We start from the raw sequence: 21,658 nt of genomic DNA on the forward strand, positions 1-21,658 counted from the left end.
ATGGAAATGGACCTGAGAATGTATTCTACAAACGTTCGTATGGGTCTTGCGATGCTGGTTGGATGTCTAGGAATATTCGGTACAGCCACAAACCTCTTACTTTTGTGGGTTCTCTACCGACGGAAGGACATCCGAACGTCCGCTACCGTGTACGTGGTCAACCTGACAGCGGTGGACCTGCTAGTGACCACTGTAGTGGACACACTACATGTCCTGGGGATCGCCTGGCCGGAGTTCTACCGACCGGACGCACAGAATTCAAACTCAACGGTCTGTGACATCACAGGTACAACATGACAAATTTTTGGTTAACTTGTATAATGTAAAATTGCTTGATGCTATTCATTGGTGCTAAATGAGTAGGTTACTGTTCAAAACCTAGCAAATGATAATCAAGGCTAACATTTTATGTGATATTGTTTAATGTGGTTTTAAAGACGTTTATTGTATATCATTAGCATTGCTTGTTATTAGATGGCGAATGTAAATAGTGTAGCCTCCGTAGCAGGCTTATAGAACTGGGGGGGGGGGTGTTCTTCGGCTGTTTTCTGATTAGCCCAGTTCTAGTAACGGGGGTAATTCAACCAGGCCGGCTATGTTGTCTATATGCAATCAGAAAATAGCACATAAAATCTCCCTGAAGACCCAAACCCCATAGTTTTTGGCATGCTACGGAGGCTAGTTATATGTTTGTATCTTAGAATGAAAGAGGATTCCAGGAAGAGTAGTGGTGCATTGTCACTAATTGGAAGTTCCTATAAAAGAGAAGTCAACCCCCTTAGACATAGTTATAGACATAGCTATAGCTCTAGACAACTACCTTTTAATGTAGATTTTAGTTATTCTATACTACGTTTCATTGTTCTTTTCTGTTTGTAATCTGCAATTAGCCCCCCGGGCATGAATTTGCAATAAACTTCAATATATATATAATAAACAACAACAGGTAGCCTGTGCGTTGCCGGTTGCGTCATCTCACTAGCCATCACCGCCGTCATCTCCGTCAACCGGTACCTCTTCATCTGCAAACGGCAAACGCACGACGACGTCTTCACCAAGAGAGGCGCTGCGGTTATCGTGGTGGGCATGTGGACCTACGGGCTCGGGTTCGTGTTACCGTTGTGGTTTGGTTGGGGCAGCTTTCGCTACGACCATAAGACCATGAACTGCGCGTACGATCGAACCAAGACCTCCTACACTCTGGTGTTTCTACTCGTCGGACACCTTCTCCCGACTCTGACGGTGTTCGCCTTCAACACGGCCCTGTACCTCAACGTCGTGAAGATCAAGAACAACCTGAGAAGATACCTCCAAGACAGGACGCCACCGCAAGCAAGACAAGGCACGAAGGCGCTACGATCGCTCAGCGTACTGTGCATCTACTTCGTAGTGTGCTGGCTGCAATACGCCGTGATTGTGTTGGCCGATTACGACGACAGATGGCCCGGTGGGGTTCATTTTTCAAGCTTAGTGATCGCGCACTCGAGCAGCAGCATGAACGGCGTCATCTACGCTCTGACGGACAGAAAAGTGAGGGAACAGATCTGTAGAACGTTTCGCAAGATCAGAGAAGCTGGGCCAACGGCGTTCAGCATGAGAAAGGGGCCTACAAGCACGAGGAACGTGTATGTGGTAGCGCTGCAGTCTTTTAACAGGAATATTAATAATGCCAGTGAGTCGGAAGATGCAGAGCCTAGCTTGAGGAGGGCAGTTACGTACGTTGAAACAAACAATTCGTTAAATCCGTCATACCTCTCGAATAAAGTGGGCATTGGGCACGCATCAGTGTGATGACTCTGTATCTGTATAGCCGGTATAACCGCCTTTCGGCGTAACACACCAGCTTACCTACTCTGAGTAACACAGGAAGCTTTTATCTATACAGTGTACCAAGGCAATTTCTTATTGAATCTACCAAACAACTCTACGAATTTGAACAGTACAGGTGTGTTAAGCTACAAATATGGTGGTTAATCAGTAATATATAAGTTCAGGATGAAAGATTCAATGAGGTTACGAAAGTTCGATCAAATCACTGTTCGTATACTGTGGCACTCTTAAATGATTTCCCCTAAAGACATGGACGTAAAAATCTAAAGCTTGGCCTCCTTTGAAGTTATCCACTGTCATTCACGGCCGTTGAAGAGCCTTTGATGTTCAGTGATTTTATGGTCACGCACCGTACGTAAACTTAACCACCAAAGCCGTAACATTGCCCAAGAAAGCCATCAAAGATGACAGTTACTATACATAGTAACACACTTTGAAGTCAGGATTTAGCCATGAAGTTATAGATGGAAAGATACGTGTTTAATGCTATAATAGAACACTTTGCAAATATGTTTCATCAAGTGTATGCGTATATACATAGATATACATGTAGCATGCACGAAACGAAACGTAGAGTGAGATAGAATAAAGTATGCAAATGATAATATTTTTGCATAATCAGGCTCCTGTAGTAACAAGGGTCTTTAAGATAGGACATTTATTTCGGAAAATAGTCATATTTTAGGTGAATCATAGTTTGTATTAATCACGCGTTATTACATGACGTTTGGTGTCCAATCTAGTAATTTGATATTAGTCACAGTACGTCTAGTATGTAATGTGTATGTCCGAGAATGTCACAGGAAATGAATCATAGGAACAGGAACAACATTATCCTCAGAACGTTTTGAAGTGAGGAATAACTCACGTAAGATTATCAATGGCAATATGTAGGTTACATCATATCTATAACACGCACAATGTTTTTATTGAATCAAAATGAAAATAGGCTCCAAGCCATCTCAGGGACTTCAGGGGCAAACGTACTGTTTGTAGATTTATGGATTGTCGTTCGATGACTTCAGATCCTTGCCTTCTTGAAAGGTAATATTAATCATTAAACTATCTTAAGTGCGTGTTTTATGTCCAATATATAATCAGGGAGTTAATAGTCAGAACTATACAACAGTGACTATTGTATACATATGTTGTAGGGTCATTATGCTGACGGACGAATGAATGACCAGAGTCGTTAATATAGGTACCGGTATATAGATGGGACGATAGGTATGTTGTATATACTGAGACGTTTACAGTGATTGTAAAATATCTCAGGACTCGAGGCTATCCCTTGTTAAAAAAAAATGTGTTTAGAAATAAATAAGATTGTAAAAATTGGTTGCATTGTTGATTCTGTTGTTTCCTGTTTGAAAGTTCTGGGGCATCAAAATTATGCGACATCCCACAAACATTGTGAGCGCAATGCAGTTATGCATGATACGATGTATTATTTCTGCTGACGATGACTCTGCAAAAACATGACATGACACCGTTTCTTTCCGTCCATGGAAGCACCTTGTGGCTCTAAATACATGTATCAACTTAAAGCTGAAAGTCTTCCGGCTTCAACGAAAATCAATTCAGATTAAGGCATTTTCGGCACGTATTTTCTACAGAGATCTTATCTTGTCTTACCTTGCCCTGACTGATAATTGGCCTTTAAAGCTTGCATTTTTTTCCTGATTAATTGGCCTTGTTAATTAATTTGTTCCTCACAGGGCTAATCAATCAGAAAGGGGTCAGCTCACTAGAGACAGACGTGTTAGTAAGAGTTATATGGAGGTTTTAGACTAGGGGCCTCTTTACCTACTTTTGCACCTGTGAATTTATGGTCCCAGAGTTAATTCGCACTAAATTAGTTGTAGAAGCATGAAGTTTCCAGAATATTTATAGATATCTTATAAGATATCTTATGGCCTCTTATAGAGGTACATGTAGGTAAACATACTAGTAGTCCCATAGCCTTTTTCAGGGTTGAAAAGTGGGTTGTTCATCCACTGTACCGTATTGGAGGGTGGAGCCCATCCCTCTCCTTCCACCAACTTTTACCTCCCCAACCAAAATCTAGCCTGGTTACAAACCTATTTTATCACTGGCAGCTAAAATAGTTTTGGTAACCAGGCTAATAACCAATAAACTGACCCTAATACAAACAATGTCAATAACTGAACAAACCAAACAAACAAACTGAACTGAACTAGAAACTGTTTCTTTTCTCAGAACAACTTTAAGCATACATAAAACATATCCACAATCTTTACATATCAATTTGAACAAACAAACAAACAAACAAACAAGTAAATAGACAAAGGCCTTTATCCAACACTGTTCCACCAGCTCAGTAGTCCCAGGCCTGGCTCACTGATGGTGCCCTGCAAAATAAAACAAGAAACATCCCCAATATATAGAATGGAAAGTCCCAACAAGCTTTAACTTCTCACCAATCAGAGGCCATGATTTAGACTGTACCATTTTGATTGAGGTGTTTTTATCGAAAGAAACATCCTCAATATAGAGAATGGAAAGTCCCAAGCTTCAACAACCCCACCAATGAGAAACCATGGTTCAGACTGTGCCATTTCAATTGAGGTGTTTTAAATTAAAGATTTTCAAGTCAAGGATAAGCAGTGCTTCATTGCAAACTGATTTTACTACTATCATGAAAGTTCATCTGTGTTGGTAGTTACATATTCAAAGTTAAAACTTTTGATCCAACACAAAGAAGTTCTCTCACCTAGAGCATTCCACCAGATACCTTTGACCCAGTGTTGATGTCACACGTCAAAGAAGCCATGTGACAAGCCTCACTGGGTCAGTCTACTAAAGAAGACCAGGGTGACTGGTATGAATATGAGAAAAGATGAGCTAAAAAGAAATATTTTGAAACGTACCACCAGTGAATATGGCGACTTCTTCGCCTCTTTGTCAGACTCGGCTGCCTCGCTGACCTTTGGCCCCGTAGGGGTCGTGTCTACGAACACTTCGTCCACGACCCGGAAGCGAATCTCCTCATTGATGTCCATGAAGAGGTCGTGTGTTCCCTCCTCTGTCTCGTACTCCCACACCCACACCTGCTCACTTTCATCACTGAGCACCAGTTAAGGCAAATACTGCCGGTGTTGTACACATTACATGTGTGATGTGGACAGCCACTTGCAGAGAAGAGTATGGCGAGTCTCCAGTGTAATCAGTCCGTCCTTTTGTTGCTGAGCTTTTCTAGCTCTTCTTATTGCTTCATATTGCTACCTTATTGCTTTATTGCACAATAAGGTAGCTACTAAGTATGTACCTGACACATATTGTCTAAAACAATTTATGGATACTTTGTGTAAACCTTACAGCACACTTTATGTGATTTGTTGGTGTATCACTCACACTTACTACCCAGATGCAGTTTAACACAGTTGTTCCCCATCTCCCGAGGGTTAGACATGCTTGCATACTGATGCTGAGTCTTGATGGCAGCCTGCCATTTGCCTCTATATCCTAGGCATACACAGGATAGAGACACATGTGAATATAAACAAACAAGACTGGTACTCAAGCTACAGCATCGTTTGACATACGCTAGTGTATTTAAAGCCCCTTGTTATAATACAGACAAGGATACAACTTGGACGGTTGCTGGAGGGCATCGGGTGGGATCAGGATGTCATCAAAGAAACCTAGAGACACTGGGGAATATAAAAGAGTCATGGTGTCATCTTGTAGCTTGTAGCCTGGGTACCATCCTGGTTAGTTAATGTCCTCTCCCACAGTTGCTCCTACAAACGTTGGTGGACGTAAACTAACCAGGATGGTACCCAGGCTAGTCATCTTATAAAACAGTATGAAAACAGTGATGTTTCAACCAAAGAAGAAGAAACAGACCAAAAAGCAATGTGTATTTTCAAAGGTAAATAGAATTGGTCTAGTCTAGTCTACTTACCGTGAACACCTTCCCTACTACAGCTCCGTATTCTACCCTGTAGGATCTCATCCATGAAGGGTCGAAACACCACGTATCTGAAATGCACTGGAACAAAAAAATAAAACATTAGGTTAGGGACATCCCTCGGATAGGACGTTAAGTGAAGGTCCCGTGTTGGGGAGAGCCACACCCCACGCACGTTTAAGAACCCACCACACCTTTTGAAAAAGTGTGGAGTTGAGGCAGTGCAGTGTGTGATGGTCCAAACTCTACAGTCCAGACTTGGCGATTCATTTCAAATCACCAGTGTACTGGCAGAGTCATTGGCAAGTTGATGTTGGCTGCCTTAACCCCCAAAGATGACATTTTCTCTATAATCCACAGAGTGAGTATACTAGCTATAGTCTAAGGGGTGGTCCTTTATAACATTATGTAGGATTAGTGCTGAGACTAATTACTAACTACATTTTCATATTCATGGTCCACCATTATGTCACCTTGCCTCCATATATAGCAATCAAAAACTGGGGGTTTTGGGGGTCTTCATGGTCTTTGGGAACTTTTATGTGCTATTTTCTGATTGCATATAGACAACATAGCCGGCCTGGTTTAATTACCTCCATTTACAGCCAAAGACCACCAAACCCCCAGTTCTATAAGCCTGCTATGGAGGCTACATGTCACTTACCTCTTGTGTGAGATGCCCCGTCTCCTGGGAAAATGAAAGAATCTTCCAGCTTTGTGATGTCAAACAGAGCTATGCACAAGCCCACATTGTACACAACCTGGGCATGGGGAAATAACACACAGGTGTAGCAGGCTAAACAAACATTTATATGTATTAATAATACTATGCTATATAATACTATATAATTTATATATCTCCTAAAATCAAATAGATGCAGCTATCAATCAAGCAACAAACCAAAGAACCAAGTAACCAACCAGAAAGCCAGCCAACCAACCAAACAACCAACCAAGGAAGTGTCTATTGACAGGACCATCCTACATTGTATCATGCATTTTCTTCTGTTATTGACAGGATGGTCCTGTCAAAAATTTTTCATTTAGGCAACAATCAAAGAATAAAAAAATTCAGCAACCAACCTTCCAACTAACAAATCAAGCATGCAGTCAAGCAAGAAAACAACCAAACAAATCAAGCAACCAACCAAGGAGTTTATACCAACCAACGAAAGAAGCAAGCAAGAAAGCAATCAAGCAACAGCGCAACCAACACCTTGTTTGCAAATTTGTTGTTGAGCTCCTCAATGACTGCGTCGTTAAGTTTGATGTGGAAGAGATGAGGCGGTATCCTGACAGTATCAGTCATTTCTACCAGCGTAAACATGCCGCACGTTTGGTTGGGATTTCTTCCTGCACGCGCCTTAAGAAATGAACTCTGACCTCAGCCGGAAAACGTCACAACACTTCTGTCGTAAAATATCGTTCGTATGTGAACGATTTCAGCGTGTTTTTTCCTGTTTTATCTGCAACAAATGATGACAGATTGTAGATTTAATTTTGTGATGGTTAAAATGACTGCAATTCGGTAGAAATTAAGAGACGAGAGTTCAAAACCAATATTTTACGTCTTGCGGCAAAACGTGTAGTTGCTGATGTAAACAACATGGCGGACGTGAAGTTTTTCTGCCGGTGGTTCGAAGCGTTTTTCGTGATTTCCGTCCAGTTTTGCGTGAGGTCAGAGGACGCGGACGCACACAAACTTTTATACTCGAACGGAGGATGGTGAGGAACGTTTTATTGTTACAATATACCGGTTAGAACGGTAGAAATAGGAGACCTAAGCGAACATGTGTCGTTATAACTTACTTCCGGGTTTGCCCACAGTACACAAACACACGTGCGGTCTTCCCATTGGGCACAGCACAGTAATAGGGCTTTCCTATGTTAATATATGGGAATTATGTCAAAACAACGTGGTCAACATTCATATACCTGAGTTTTAGACCTTGAAGAACATACATTGGCAGGGTAGGCCAACCTTTCAAGTCTCCATTCCCAAAAAATGACAAAATCCTACGCACCTAAACCATGCGAGAATTCTACCCAAACATTGAGAAGTGACCCCTGACCTCTCTGGACAGCTGATGACCGCATGTAAACCTATATCTTCTTCAGCCAGCCAGACAACACAAACATGGCTGCAAGTCTGTTTTTTCACCAAAATTAAAATACTACAACCCTTACCTATAACATCCAAGTCCAAAACAACAACATTTCCCTAGAAAAAGACTTCTTTACACTCTACATTACATTGCCATCTCTATATACTAAAACTGGGCCCTCTGCGCCTGCGCTATTACTAACCTTTGCCCCATTGGCTTGTGCCGTATGTGTGTGAACACGCAGTATCCTTAATTATAATGCACGATGATGTTTTAAAATACAGAATGATGTATTCTCTGTTGTTGTTTTGAATCCAGCTCAGTTCCACTGAGACAATATTAAGAAATTTGCTTCCCAGCGAAGCACCATGGCCAACAGAGCATAGGCGGCAGAATCTTCAATAATTCGGTTGTGAAGGCGCCGCCGCCTCTTAACAAAAGAAGGAGAAGTAACACCTTAAAATCTCCAGCTTGAAGATATACTACAAGTACGGTTCGAAGGTTGTATGTGCAAACGCATGAGCGGGAGGCATTGAAGATAATACGTCAATTTTAAAGTTGAAGTCCCCTGACATAACCTGAAACACACCTCGATATTTCTTCACCACCTTTATTTCTTCACCATAGGAACAGTATGCTGGTGGAATAGAATACCGGAAGAAGTGATTACAGCTCCCAGCGTGAACTGTTTCAAAACCAGATTTGATAAACATATGAGACTACACCCAGTAGTATACAACTACAGAGCCCTGGATCATCCCATGCGACCTGAGATGACTGTCGGCTGAAGTCAAGAGCGGCCCAAACTGGAAGATATTCCTACCTGGCCTGAAGGAATCTACATCTACATCTACATCGATATGGTATCAAGCAATGGTCTAGACAACAATTGTTTACATGTTGACATTATTCTCCTCCCCTCTGCCAGGTATACGGACACAGAGAACCTGATCGCCCAGCCTGGACCCTGCAACATCGACATCAGGGACAACTCTCTCACACAGGGAGACTTCATAGAGAAGTAGGTAATTGCAATACATGTATATAATTAAGATCATGTACATTCATACTGTGTACTACACAGCTATCAATACGGTAGTAGATCAGTATAGAAAAGACATAATCCTAGATCTATTGCTTTTATCATAGCATGATGTTATGTATGTATTTCCAACTTTCAGATATGCTGAAAAAGCACCTGTCATATTCAGAAGTGTCACAGACAACTCCGTAAGTATCTATAATAAACTCAAGATAAAAACCAAGAAATCCAGAATACATACATTTGAATATAATGAGTTTGGGGGTCAGATTCGACTTTCCAATTTTTTTACACTTAGTCTGATTTGAAAATAACTTTCATCTTTTCTCAGAATTTCAGAAAACTGTGCTCCAAGTCTTTGTTAGTAGAAAACTATGGAAGCAAGGAAGTCATTCTCAGCTCTGCAAACACTTATTCCTACACAAAAGGTGAACATTACATTTCATATACATGTACAAACAAAAGATTTCCTTAACATGAATTAAGGCAATCAATGTACAATGTACATTGCATAATGTTGGTTTCTATGATTTTTGAATCAATGCAGAAGCAATAATGAAAACAAATAGAATAATTAGTAATAACCAGTGCAACTACTTATAACTTGAGCACTTGAGATAGAACTTTGACTAGTCTGAAATTTAGAACACTTAATGTTATTAAGTAATAATAATACTGTTGCAGATGAACTTACATGTATGTATTTTTGCCTCTCCCCAGTGCCAGTCAGTTTCCAGCATTATGTGGAGGAGATTCTACAACCTCAGGATGCCAACACACTCGGCAATGGTAAGGTTGATGATAAGAATGATTGACATACATATGGTCATTGCTATATTGAAAGCAAGCTGCAAGGTGACTTATAATTTACTCTTGACAATTTGTACTCATTAATTCGGTGTCGCTTTTGTACTGATTCATATCTGAATCACTACAAAAGCGACACCATATTATGACAAACTGACATATCTCCTGAATCACAAAATTTAATAATACTCTTCTAACGAAAACACAATAGATTAGCTTTAGTATCACTATAGACTAGCTCTGACAGAATTCTATTTTAGCATAGTTCATGTATCTACCCCTGTTGTTTCTTCTTTGCCATACATTGTACCAGTTACAGTTGTTGAGCAATTAAGTCGATTGATTGATTGATTGATTTTCGATTGATTGATTGATTGGTTGATTTTATACACACAGGTTGTAGGCTTGCCTGCCCTACCCCAGCACCTCTGTTCCCCATACTTTATCCCTGATGGGGTCATATTAGGGTTATCTAATATACTATGATGATGACTAATGTTTTTATTTTCACCTACACCTGTCAGAAACTCTGTACCTGTTTGGAGACCAGAACTACACCGAGTGGAAACCACTGCTAGATGAGTACATACAGCCTCCCTACTACCTACCTGGACACACGGGTGCTCTCAGCTTTGGACTAGCAGGTGGGTCAATATAGTACACGTATCAACATTAGGAATATTTTCCATAGTTGCTAACAGTAGTGATGAACAAAAATGTGTTAATTAAAAGTTTTTGTTGGATTACACAATGTGTTTGTATGATTTTGCTATGGCATAATTGTTGTATTGACTATTTTGTACACTTGGAACATATTTGCCTTCCATAGTAGTGCATATAATTTGTATCATAATCATCAATAGTGAGTGGGTTGTATGTGGATGAGAGGATGGGTGAATAAGTGACTAAGTGAATGTGGTAAGGTTAATAATACTTATAAGAAGACACCAACATTTTCCTTTGATTGCCTGTTATGTGGCCGCACAGTCCTTTCCATCTCTTTATGTTTTCTCCACCAGACCACTCCTTCTTTATACTTCTTCCACTTTCCTGTCAGATTGTTATGGGGTAAGACTCTGTCTTTACTGATCAGAATCTCTCAGTCACATGGAATTTGATAGTGTCCTAGAAAGTAAACATAGAACTTTTGCTAGAACTAAATGCACTTTTTTTGTTTTCTCTATGAATTTTATTCATTGATCCTGGGTTCATCAACTCTCTAAACATGGACAAAAAAACTGTAGAGAATTTATAAAATGGAAAATGTTAAGAATGTCAATATTCTGTTCTTCAGGTGCAGGTACAGGAGTGCCCTTCCATTTCCATGGACCAGGCTTTGGTGAGGTCATCTATGGTAGAAAGGTATGGAATTTTAAAATATAGCAGCTTAATACATGTTAACTGTAATAATACAAAAAAAGTGCACTCAAATCTGTCCGGAGTCCCTTTTGACATACAATTAGAGCAGAGAACTGGCTGTAGTTCAGACAACAGAGAAGTAATTTTTCTCAAATTTGATCTAGACTACAGTATTTATATCCCTGAGCTGGGAACTTGTAAGGATGAGCCCAGCAAAGTTTGAAAGATTTTTGTTGGTGAACTTTCTGAATGCTTTAAAAGTGTGAAGAGATAAGATTTCAAGGGTTATAGCAGGAGGTTAAATTCAAGGCTTGTATTTAACCCCTTGTATTTAACCCCTTCTATTTAATCTCCTTGGTTATAGTTGTTCTCTAATGATAAGATCCTGTAAATCATAATTTTTCCACTGTTCCTTATTTGGTCTTTTCCTCTCCAGAGATGGTTCTTGTATCCCCCTGAGCAGCAGCCTGAGTTTAACCCTAACCGCACCACCCTGCAGTGGTTACTGGAGAAGTATCCACAGCTGGAGGAGTCAGACAAGCCGTATGAGTGCACCATCGGCCCTGGGGAGGTTAGCTATACATGTACTTTTTTTCACTTCACCTGATTTAGTAGCGAGCATAATCTCCAAGCAGATCTTTTGGTGGGGGTAAGACAGTATCAAATTGGCCAGTCTGTAACCATTTCCCCACAGACTGGTCAATTTGATACTGTCTTACCCCCACCAAAAGATCTGTTTGGAGATTATAGAGAGCATGCAGAGAGCTGATAAAACAAGGCCACGTAGCACTTTGAGTTTGTTTGTTTAACATTAACAGGTAATCCACCTTAGACTTTAAAGGTGTAACACACCAGTTTTTTGTATGGTTATACAAGCTGCACAATGCTGGACTGTAAGGTTTGGTCCACTCACACTGGGATAGACACACTCTTTTTGATAGGAACTATGTTTGAATGTGCTAGATTAATGTGTGAAGACAATTTTATGGATTCTGCTCACGAATAGATCATGACCTTCCTTTTTAACAGTCTATTGCAGCAGAATATAACATACATGTGTGCCAAGGCACTTTTGACAACTAGTGACTAGTGTATGCCAAATAGGATTGAAGCTGATGATTTTGTCTTGTTTGTTTTCCAGATTATCTATTTCCCAGACCGGTGGTGGCATGGCACGTTGAACATCGACACGTCTGTGTTTATATCAACATTCCTGGGTCTGGCTCCATGGATATGACAGCCATCAGGTCTCTGGAAAAAGTAATAAAGGAGTGTTTTATCTACACAGATGTACTTTCTTCAACTGGGTCCATGTACACAAATGTATTAAGTGTAACAGAAAACACTCATTTATGGTGGCAAGGTGGTCTTGTTTTTGGGACTGGTTGTTTGAATCCCTGGCAGGCCTCCCCCATATTGTGCCGTTGGGAAAGGCACTACGCACCTGTTTCCTAACTCAACTTGGGCAAAAATTTAGCACCTTGGTACACTTGGGTTAAGGATGACATTTTGCAAGGTCCCGTGTTTGAGGAATGAGAGCCACATATTTAAAGTATGTTAAAGAACCTATAACTCTAATATCAATAAGAGGGGTCCTTCCCAGTGTGAGTGGTTCAAACAGTCTTACAGTTTGGTCTCAGGTTTGACATCTTGAAGAGATGATAATCACCTGTTATGTGAATCCTTCCACAATTGTGGTAAATCTCAATACATAAACAAACAAACAAACACACAATCCCACACACACATATACATTTGTACTAGTAAACAACATTTTTAAGAAAATCTAACTTTATTCCATTCCAAGCAGGGAATGCAATTGTTTCGTTGCTTTGGACATATTTTACAGATGTTCACACTATTCTTCATATTCATAGCTTACACCGTTTTAACATTATCTTGCTGAACTCTGTTAGAATATCTTTATTGTTTGTACATGGTAGAATCAGGGTTTCTCTAAGCAACAACAGAATCTAGCTGTAAACCAGTAGTAAAATCATGCTATAGACACCATAAGATGCGAAGTATAACAAACAAGCCATGGCCATATGTTCCAGAGATGCACAGCTCACATTTTATCATTTTAGCAAATGCAACTAACCTATAACAGTTTGATGGTAACTGAATAGGAGTAAAGTGACAAACGTAGAAGAAATGTGACCCATTAGAATACCCAATTAGCTAGATAACTAGGCATATCTGTAGACTATGTTGTGGACATGGAACTTTGTAAGCTCCAAAGGATACTTTACAAAAGACTTTTTGCATTGCAATTTTTATAAACTTAGGTTATGATAGTTTTTTTTTTTTACAGAAATGATGTTATGCCTAACTTTTAATAAACCTCCATAACAAAAACATAAATTACAACTAAATACAATGTTTATCTTCAAAATGAAACATCAAGAAAAAGGAATGACTAAACAAGTAACCTAGATCTGTCTACTGAATATTATCACTGTGTGCGACAGTAATATTGACCGTTCTGAGTCAAATAGTTAGTTGTAGTATGTACAACATCATACAATATTAACAATGAACCCATCTACTGTAGTACCTCAGTTGTCCAAAAAAACTAAGGTATTTGCTACAATGCTTACTTCAACCGAAACTAATGCAAAATGCATTTACTTTCATTGTGGTTTTATTTTATTAGTTTGACGGTCTCCTGAAAGTAACTGTATATACAGGACCCATTTTCACCCATTGAAGTCTCAACACCATTTGACTTTAGTGAGAAAGTTTCAAATGTGCTGATGATCATGATACTACAACTTTCTATTACGTTATTTTAACCAGAATTCAGTTTTTTAGGCATGCAAAGTGCTATTGCCTCTTAGTTCCATCATAACAGTTTATACTAGTCGTTACCAAATATCTTTGCCTGGTACTGGAAGCTGCTAGATTTGTGCTGTTGAAGTTAGTGGTTATCTACCCCCTGTAGATTATATTTCCGGCTGTTGAAGTTAGTAGTCGTCCACCCACTGGTTATCCTTGACAAAATGGTCGATGACCTCTTTCATGGCTAGGTTAGGGATCAGCTGATCCTTGGTCAGTTGTTGCCTAGTTACGGGGTCAAAATGGCCGACCCGCTGCAGAAAAACAAAAACGTAGAGTGTAGAGAGTACAAACAAACAAACACACAATAAACATACCACATCAACACATTGGTAATACTAATAGTAACATACAACTTTGGTACCTGTTTGTTTTTAAGTTCCAACTGTACAGCATATCACACGTTGCATAAAATTATGCACTTACGTTACAGCCAAATAAAAAAATTTTCTGTGTCACCTGTGAATTTTTTAGATCCAGACTTTTGTGTCAGTTTTTTGGTGCAACATACATACTTCAACTGTGAAGTTTTTATATAGAGCAATGGTTTTTTATAAACGATAATTAGACCCAGTGTTGACGTTACACTTCAAAGAAGCCACATGACAAGCTTCACTGGGTCAGTCTACTGAAGAAGACCAGAGTGACTGGTCGAAAGCTTTAGGTGATAGAATTTTTTGTGTTGGACCAAAAGTTTTAACTTAGTCTTTAGACAGATAAATAGAAAGCTTTATAGGAGTCCATGTAGATACATGTATCAGTTTTTTTTTTGTTGGCACACAATAATCGTTACTTTTTTATGCACATAGTACTTTTTTTTTGCACACAGTACTTTTTTTTTGCACACAGTACTTTTTTTTTGCACACAGTACTTTTTTTGCACACAGTACTTTTTTTTTGCACACAGTACTTAACCATTATGTACCTGTAGGTGTTCCTCGATGTCTTTGCGATCGTACGTGATACCACTTGGCGTTATTACAGGATCTCTCATCAGTTCAAAGCTAATCTGACAACATAGAAAGTCGGGGACGGCTCTCGTCTACGTACACAAAACATAAAAAGACGTGGTTACCACCGAGTGTCCACAGGGGAGTGTGCAGAAGGCAGGCAGTCGTTTTCCCACTACGGAGGTATGTGTTCTCCGAACTCTAGATTTTTTTTTGCTGTGAGTTCAGACTGAACAGGTCTAACTTGTACATGAACATCCCTAAGTGTTGTTTTTTTAAATCGAATTTGGGTTTTACAAATATTTTTCACAATGTACAAATCTTCGACAATATATGCTTTTTTTTCATGTGGCTCCACATAAGAATCAACTGGTGAGGTCAATTTACCAAAAGTTGTTGAAGTTTTCAAATATTTGGGCTAATTTTGATTCCCAGAAGGTTTTGATTCCCAACAGATTTTTCAACAAAAGTTGCGACAGAAAAGGACCAAAATTTGGTGGGCAAAAGGACCATCTGTTTCAGTGTTTGTCAGTGGTAGAAATACTTTTTTTTCAATGTTCTGCAATATTGCAGTTGGGTCAAAATTTAGTTTCGAAATTTGGAAACATTTACACAATCCTCCATACTACAATTGCAATCTACTCAACCTAATGCAAAATTGCAAAATTGTGTGATTTTTTCTTCTGTAATCTTGAAAATCTCTCTGCAAAATGCAGATGGGTATTTCAACACTGTTTGTCAATGTATTCGAAGCTTTTCTTTCAGAAGAAGAAAATGACGGAGTGACTTCTGCACAGGGTCCGAGGGAACACCTCCATCCCAACATGCAGCAAGGACATACCTGCAGGTGCTCCTCTAAGTCTTTTCGATCATACGTGATACCGCTCGGGGTTATACACGGGTCCCGCATCAGTTCGTAGCTAATCTTACCACACAGATAATCTGGAACCTCTCGCTTCTGAACACACATTGGGGGAGAAGAAAAAAACGGAAAATCAAAAAAATGTATTTTTCTAAAGGCATCCAATGTGATTTTAGAGCAGTAAAACTGGAAATATTATGAATAGGGCAATCTTTATGATATTGACACACAATGCTTCACATTAGCACATTTCAATTAGTATTTCATACTTTGGATACTTAAAACTGCAAAAACAAGCCCCAAGATGAGTCCTTTATTTTAGGGGAGGTACCCTAAAAAACAGCCCTTCCATTCCATCAGAATTTTGGGAATTTTTGCTCCATGAGGGTCAATATGCATTTGGATAGTGTGGTTTAAACTCTGTATGTAGATAAGTAACTAGAATATTGACTTTGAAAAATAGGGTTTCCAAGCCCTAAAAACTACACTGGATGCCTTTATTAATCTTCCCTCTGCTAACTGTGAGTGCAATTGTACTGCGTATGTCAGGGAAAGATGGTTGAATGTTAATCGAGTGCCACTGGTTTTGCATTCTCATTGGTTTATATAGGATCGGACCAATAAGAAGGCATTTATCATCACCATAAAAAAATAACATGATTAGAAACCAGTCAATCCTCAGGGACCTACTACCCAATGACCTTATATTTCTATAAAACTATCATATCTGTAAGTCATAAAGGTAATACAGTAACTGTATTCCTCATACATGTATAAATATGACCTAGAAGGAAAGATACATGTATGTCGCAATTATTCAAAGGCTACAAAGAAGTAATAAAAGGAAACCAAGGGAAGATTTCCTTTCCAAGGTGCAATTTAACTATTCAGACTTATTAAAAAAGATGTCTTCACATTAGTTCAGTTAACTGTGTGGAAACAACTGAATACAACTGAGTATAACTGATGCCCGAGTCTAACTTACCCTTCGTCTTTCATCCACTTGTGAGAATAATGTGTTCAGTTCGGCCATATAATGGTCCTGGGGGGTAAAGACAAAAATAATCATAAAATTAAGAGCAGACAATGAATCAGATGATTCTTTAACGATCCTCAAAGATGCAAACTTTTAAAATCACACACTCTCTGAGACAAAGATCTTAAAATGCTGGTTGTAGTTAAAGATATGTTTAAGATGAAGGGATACTCACATGTGTTTCTTCTATTCTTTTTATTTCATCAAGACATTTGTCATTGTCACTGCCTTCTTCCATAACTTCTGCTACTTCCCTGGAAGACAAAAGTCATATACATGTAATTAGCAGAAGAAATACAGCATTCTGTCTGTCAATCTCCCCCACCCATGTGCTGTCAACCTACACTGTCCAGACAAACAGACACACAATCTCACAGCTCAGGCACCCAAAACAATAGTTGTGTATCTGGAAGCAATAAACTTTTTTTTGTAGAAAATACCTTAGCATTTAGCAATTCCATGAAATGTAGATAAGATACATGAACATGTATAGACAACACATCTAATAAGTTAAGGCCACACCAATTTAATTTGTTGGTTCTCGGATTTTTTCAGAAAAAATATGAAGCGACAGGGCGAAAAAAAATAAAATAAAAACAGGTCTAGGCATCCTATTATAGGCTTAAATGCTACGAAATGAGCTATGAAGTCAACACAAAAGGCTGGGTTAAAATTTAAACATTGAATTTTGAACTTTTAATCAAACCACTGCAATGATAGATGGGAAAACTGTAACAAGTAGGAAGAAAAGGACTTTCCTCAACTGTTGGGGGCAAAACATGAGCATTTTTCAGTTGATACAAGACCAGAATCAAATTTTTTTTTTTTGCAAATCAGAAAAAAACGAAGAGGCGAATCCGAGAACCAACAAATTAAATTGGTGTGGCCTAACGTTCACAATTTGAGGTAAATATTTCTTGCATATGTTGATGAATTTAGGTACTTATCAAGGTAATAAGATACACCAAACAACAGTTACTCAACCAACTGGATATGATTTTGGAAATCAGACATTTCAGATAGCATCCACTACCTTTAGTCAGTGACTAGTGGATGTTGCCTGAAGCGTCTGCCCATTACCAAAATCATATCCAATAGCTTGAGTAACTGTTGTATGGCATATCTCTTGCACAATGTCTTCTGTATCTGTATCTGTAGCGCCAGTATAACCGCCCTTCAGTGTAACACACCAGCTTCACAGGCACACGGTGCGGCGGCAGTTGGCTACATTACACTGAACGACTTGTTACACCTAACCCTTGAACATCTAACTCTAAACATTGTTTAAAGCTATCTAATGATAATGCCTCTACTGCACTTGGTGACAGCGAGTTCCACTCTGCGATAGTTCTAGGAAAGAATGAGTTTTTGAACACTTACTTTTCCTTTCCGTAAATAATTTCATCAGGTTGGAAGATACTTAGGATATAGAATTTTCTTCTTACACAACCATAGAGCCACCTACATTGGCGTTAAATAGCGGCGAGTTGCAGAACTCCAGTCAGAAGCTCTGAGGAAGGTGTCTGATAGACATCGAAACGTAAGCAGGTGAGAAACTCTATGGTTGTGTAAGAAGAAAATTCTATATCCTTACTTTTCCTTTGCAGCTATGAGTAGTTTGTTGAGATAGGACTGTAACTCGATCTCCTGCTCTATTCTCTTCTCCTCCTGGACACTCCAGCGTTTTTTTCTGGCCATCCTCAACGCGCTGGCGATGTCATCCCCGTAGTTCAGCTTCTGTTCCTTAGCTAGCTCATGAGCTGTGGGAAGGATATTATACACAATCATGTACTTAGGTCCTGCTCTGTGGTCCTGCACTAGAATGCAAAGATTTGCTTGCAAATGTTGAATATTTCCCTTTCCATCTTTTCATGTACATGTACATGTCTGTAAGAATCTCGAATCATTTTTGGCAAGAAAAGCACAAATGTATCAGAAAAAAAATTATTTTTAGCCTCTACCAGGCTTTGGGAAGTGACTGGAAAGAGTAGAAAATGGCCAAGCACACAGATAATATACCAGGGGACTAACATCCTTGCTTAGTGCAGACCAACTGCCCTGGCCCCGGCATATGATCTGGTGTATTACTCTGAGGGGTGGTTATACCAGAACAGATACAGATAATAGATCTGTTTATTTGGCCAATTTCTTCTCTTTCCAGCTGCTTCCAGAAGACTGGTAAAGGCTAAAGATACATCTGGACAATTTCTAATCTTTCCAGCCACTTCCCAAAGACAGGTAGAGGCTAATGATACACTGTACGAACCTCTCTGGAAGCTTTTGATAGCCTCGTCGTGTGCGTCCTGTTCCATGAGACACTGCCCCAGGAAGAAGTGCCCCTTGACCGACCTGTTGTCCAGCTCGAGCGCCCGTCGGCAGTCCTGCGCGGCCAACTCCCACTGCTGAAGCTTCAGGTAGCACAGGGCGCGGTTCGTGAAGTACGTCGCTACCGACTGGTTCTTGATCTAGTTGTATGAGAAATGGTAAACATATTGAGGCCCATTTGGAGCACATCGGCAGAACGTACTGCACCTGCGCGAAACCTGTTATGTGTTGTACATAGCACTTTGGTAGAACGTCTCATATAAGGTCGTAATCGCGCATATAAGGAAAACATCTCGTCTGTAGTTTCCAAATGTTGTGTTGGAAAAGATATCCTCTGCAACAGGCAAAATTCTAATGCAACGTTGACCAAAAATCCACCGAAAACCGTGAAAATACAGGGTTCTGTGCAGGCGCAGTACGTTTCGCCGACGTGCTCCCATTTTGTGGTGTGTGTAGTGTAGGTCAATTGATAGAATACAAAATGTTGGTTGCCATTTTAGATTAAATGATCTTATAAAAGGAAAACACAAATCAATACTAATATCCTAAAGCCTGGCTACACCATTTAGATCATGGAGGTAGAAAAGAGATTCTACCTCCAACTTTAGATTAACAATGACATTTCTGCATTCAATGTACTTCCAGGGACGTGTATATTCATTATACTTGAAGTCTTCATTTTCGATACATGCATATATTTGCATAATGCTGGCGCTTATTAGCACAAGCAACACATTGCCACCACTGCTATGATTGACCTTTCGGTCACACTAAACCATACCTTAATGTAATAAATTTATTAAAGGTTATCAATCAATGTTAATTTTTGCTGGGTGTCATCAAATTTTGTATCGGTTGTAACATTATGGGTTGTACGTTGCACACACACACACACACATAACTGTTACAATCATATACTGATATCTGTGTTACAGAAAGTCGAAACGATGTGAGAAATACGCAAAACTCTTATTTGTAAATACAAGAACTGGTTAACAAATTATATTTTGTAGAAGAGCCATAAACTTACGATCGCCTTTGTGTAACATTTTATAGCATCGTCATATCTTCTGGCACTGAAGAATCGATTCCCTTGGTCCTTAAGCTCCGTCGCACTCATTTCTAATCCTAAATGTTGTTAATTTTGGACCAGAGAAGGGTAGGAAACTACTAGAACCTTCCACGGTAAAAACAACTCATCTCGGGCAAAAGGTTCCGGGTCGGAGTTTAATTCTGACCAGAGTAAGTGCGCAGTAAATCGCCGGAAACGTGACTTTGTATGGTATGTTTTGGCCGCGATATCCCTGAAATCGTAATATCTATGTACATATCTTTGTATTTTCTGAAAAGCCTGTTAGTTGTAGCCTTTATAGGTGGCGTAATGTTGGTGGTCCAGCTAAGACTTCCTGGTATTCGTCCGCGCGGATGGTTATGTGGCCTTTTCGCCTGACCGCCGGGATGGTACGTTCTATATGCGTTCTGGGTGTGTTCGGGCCATCGAAGATAGCGATAAACTTATCGCATCGATTTTAATTAAATTCAAATTTTGGAAACATTAGGTTCTGAGCTTCTTCGAGTACTAAGCCGTTACCCTGGGAAAATTCGTTTTTTCCATGCAGCCATGGTTAAAAATGACGAAAAAAATGACCCCGTTTTTCAAAATGTACTTTGATGTGCCTCATTTACCCCTAAATAAATTGGGCGCAGAAAATATCAATCAAGTGTATTGATAAGCGGCACGGCACCCCTTTCCACCAAAAGAGTGAAAAATTCCGACCCGCGTTTAGTACAGAAATGACAGCCCGTCGGGCTGAGGGTGTCAAATTGCTCGAAATACGGAGGGAAACTCCGGTCCGAGACCAAAATGGCTGACACCAGGAAGTGGGCGTCCCGACAGTCTCTAGAGGGTAAAGGTCAACGGGATTTCGCGGGAAATTTAAAGTGTGTCCTGGTTACCAGCATCATGTCGTGTGTTTGTTCCAGAACCGGTAAACCGTCTCATACATTTGTGTTTTCTGTCTTTCTCATTACAGGTTTGCGATAGCAAAACCTGTTCTATTTTACCTGGATTTTATGGGCGCCGCCATTTTGTTTCCCGTCATGCAATGGGGCAGGTCAAAGTTGAGTGAGGTGCATTGTGGGACCTGTCACAGGCCTACAGTGTAAGGACGACACCTAGCGGTATGTTTGGAAAGAGCAGTAATTGAAAGCCTACCTGGTTGTGTGTTCATTTTGGCAGAAGTGTATAGAGGCGATGGCTTTGACGTAATAAAGGCGAGTCTGATTGTGTTTAGCACTTGACGTAATTTTCTTAGCATGACGGGAAGGAAACTTGGCGGACCTAATGCGGCGGAACTTTAAAGTTGTTTTTTTTATGATGAGATGGTGAGGCTTTGGTATTAGTAGGGTGGTCTTGAGGATCTTGTCGAGGCCGAGCCTAGGGACGACAGATTGTCCTCAAGTACAGGGGTTAGTAGGTGGGATAAGTGGCATGAAGTTTTGGTATGAGTACACTTCCTGATTTCAAGTTCATTATGGAAATTGTAAGTTTTTTTTCAAGCTTACCAGTC

The 21,658-nt window shown here is 39.7% G+C and overlaps 4 protein-coding genes across 5 annotated transcripts; 2 read left to right on the forward strand and 2 right to left on the reverse strand.

Annotated features, from left to right (window-relative positions):
* Positions 1-3,554, forward strand: LOC109462676 (rhodopsin, GQ-coupled-like). Its single transcript, XM_019759237.1, has 3 exons — positions 1-286; positions 947-1,632; positions 3,549-3,554. The coding sequence occupies exons 1-3, from the start codon at positions 1-3 to the stop codon at positions 3,552-3,554; spliced, it is 978 nt and encodes a 325-aa protein (XP_019614796.1).
* Positions 3,555-4,047: 493 nt separating this feature from the next.
* On the reverse strand, positions 4,048-7,151 carry LOC109462834 (DNA-directed RNA polymerase III subunit RPC8-like). Its single transcript, XM_019759466.1, has 6 exons — positions 6,981-7,151; positions 6,429-6,525; positions 5,759-5,845; positions 5,441-5,504; positions 4,722-4,917; positions 4,048-4,202 (listed from the first exon to the last, which is right to left on the reverse strand). The coding sequence occupies exons 1-6, from the start codon at positions 7,089-7,091 to the stop codon at positions 4,146-4,148; spliced, it is 612 nt and encodes a 203-aa protein (XP_019615025.1). The 5' UTR covers positions 7,092-7,151; the 3' UTR covers positions 4,048-4,145.
* A 202-nt stretch (positions 7,152-7,353) lies between these two features.
* Positions 7,354-12,341, forward strand: LOC109462880 (jmjC domain-containing protein 8-like). The gene is made up of 9 exons (XM_019759518.1): positions 7,354-7,489; positions 8,798-8,890; positions 9,051-9,099; positions 9,243-9,339; positions 9,632-9,700; positions 10,243-10,362; positions 11,013-11,080; positions 11,514-11,648; positions 12,219-12,341. The coding sequence occupies exons 1-9, from the start codon at positions 7,371-7,373 to the stop codon at positions 12,312-12,314; spliced, it is 846 nt and encodes a 281-aa protein (XP_019615077.1). The 5' UTR covers positions 7,354-7,370; the 3' UTR covers positions 12,315-12,341.
* Positions 12,342-13,812: 1,471 nt separating this feature from the next.
* LOC109462823 (E3 ubiquitin-protein ligase CHIP-like) lies at positions 13,813-20,327 on the reverse strand. Of its 2 annotated transcripts, none has more exons than XM_019759452.1 (7): positions 20,119-20,327; positions 19,030-19,228; positions 18,358-18,523; positions 16,939-17,017; positions 16,713-16,769; positions 14,841-14,957; positions 13,813-14,169 (listed from the first exon to the last, which is right to left on the reverse strand). In XM_019759452.1, exons 1-7 carry the CDS (start codon positions 20,206-20,208, stop codon positions 14,044-14,046), a joined length of 834 nt encoding a protein of 277 aa, XP_019615011.1. In that variant the 5' UTR covers positions 20,209-20,327; the 3' UTR covers positions 13,813-14,043. The 2 variants fall into 2 exon arrangements, with proteins under 2 accessions (XP_019615011.1, XP_019615010.1); XM_019759451.1 differs by lacking the exon at positions 14,841-14,957 and adding an exon at positions 15,707-15,823 and having other exon boundaries at positions 13,814-14,169; positions 20,119-20,325.
* Between the last annotated feature and the right edge of the window lie 1,331 nt (positions 20,328-21,658).

This window comes from Branchiostoma belcheri, unplaced genomic scaffold, assembly GCF_001625305.1.
Source record: "Branchiostoma belcheri isolate BF01 breed outbred unplaced genomic scaffold, Haploidv18h27 scaffold12, whole genome shotgun sequence".
In the NCBI taxonomy this organism is placed as follows: Eukaryota; Metazoa; Chordata; class Leptocardii; order Amphioxiformes; family Branchiostomatidae; genus Branchiostoma; species Branchiostoma belcheri.

Excerpts from the sequence above, each read along its gene's own strand:
- LOC109462676 (XM_019759237.1), top strand. The coding sequence starts at position 1 with ATGGAAATGGACCTGAGAATGTATTCTACAAACGTTCGTATGGGTCTT. Across the intron at positions 287-946 it reads AACGGTCTGTGACATCACAG|GTAGCCTGTGCGTTGCCGGT; the intron begins GTACAACATGAC and ends AAACAACAACAG.
- LOC109462834 (XM_019759466.1), bottom strand. The coding sequence starts at position 7,091 with ATGTTTACGCTGGTAGAAATGACTGATACTGTCAGGATACCGCCTCAT. Across the intron at positions 5,846-6,428 it reads CGGGGCATCTCACACAAGAG|TGCATTTCAGATACGTGGTG; the intron begins GTAAGTGACATG and ends TTTTTGTTCCAG. Across the intron at positions 4,918-5,440 it reads CTCCAGCAACCGTCCAAGTT|TGATGAAAGTGAGCAGGTGT; the intron begins GTATCCTTGTCT and ends ACTGGTGCTCAG.
- LOC109462880 (XM_019759518.1), top strand. The coding sequence starts at position 7,371 with ATGGCGGACGTGAAGTTTTTCTGCCGGTGGTTCGAAGCGTTTTTCGTG. Across the intron at positions 9,701-10,242 it reads TGCCAACACACTCGGCAATG|AAACTCTGTACCTGTTTGGA; the intron begins GTAAGGTTGATG and ends TACACCTGTCAG. Across the intron at positions 11,081-11,513 it reads AGGTCATCTATGGTAGAAAG|AGATGGTTCTTGTATCCCCC; the intron begins GTATGGAATTTT and ends TTTCCTCTCCAG.
- LOC109462823 (XM_019759452.1), bottom strand. The coding sequence starts at position 20,208 with ATGAGTGCGACGGAGCTTAAGGACCAAGGGAATCGATTCTTCAGTGCC. Across the intron at positions 18,524-19,029 it reads TATCAAAAGCTTCCAGAGAG|CTCATGAGCTAGCTAAGGAA; the intron begins GTTCGTACAGTG and ends TCCTTCCCACAG. Across the intron at positions 16,770-16,938 it reads AAAGAATAGAAGAAACACAT|GACCATTATATGGCCGAACT; the intron begins GTGAGTATCCCT and ends TTTACCCCCCAG.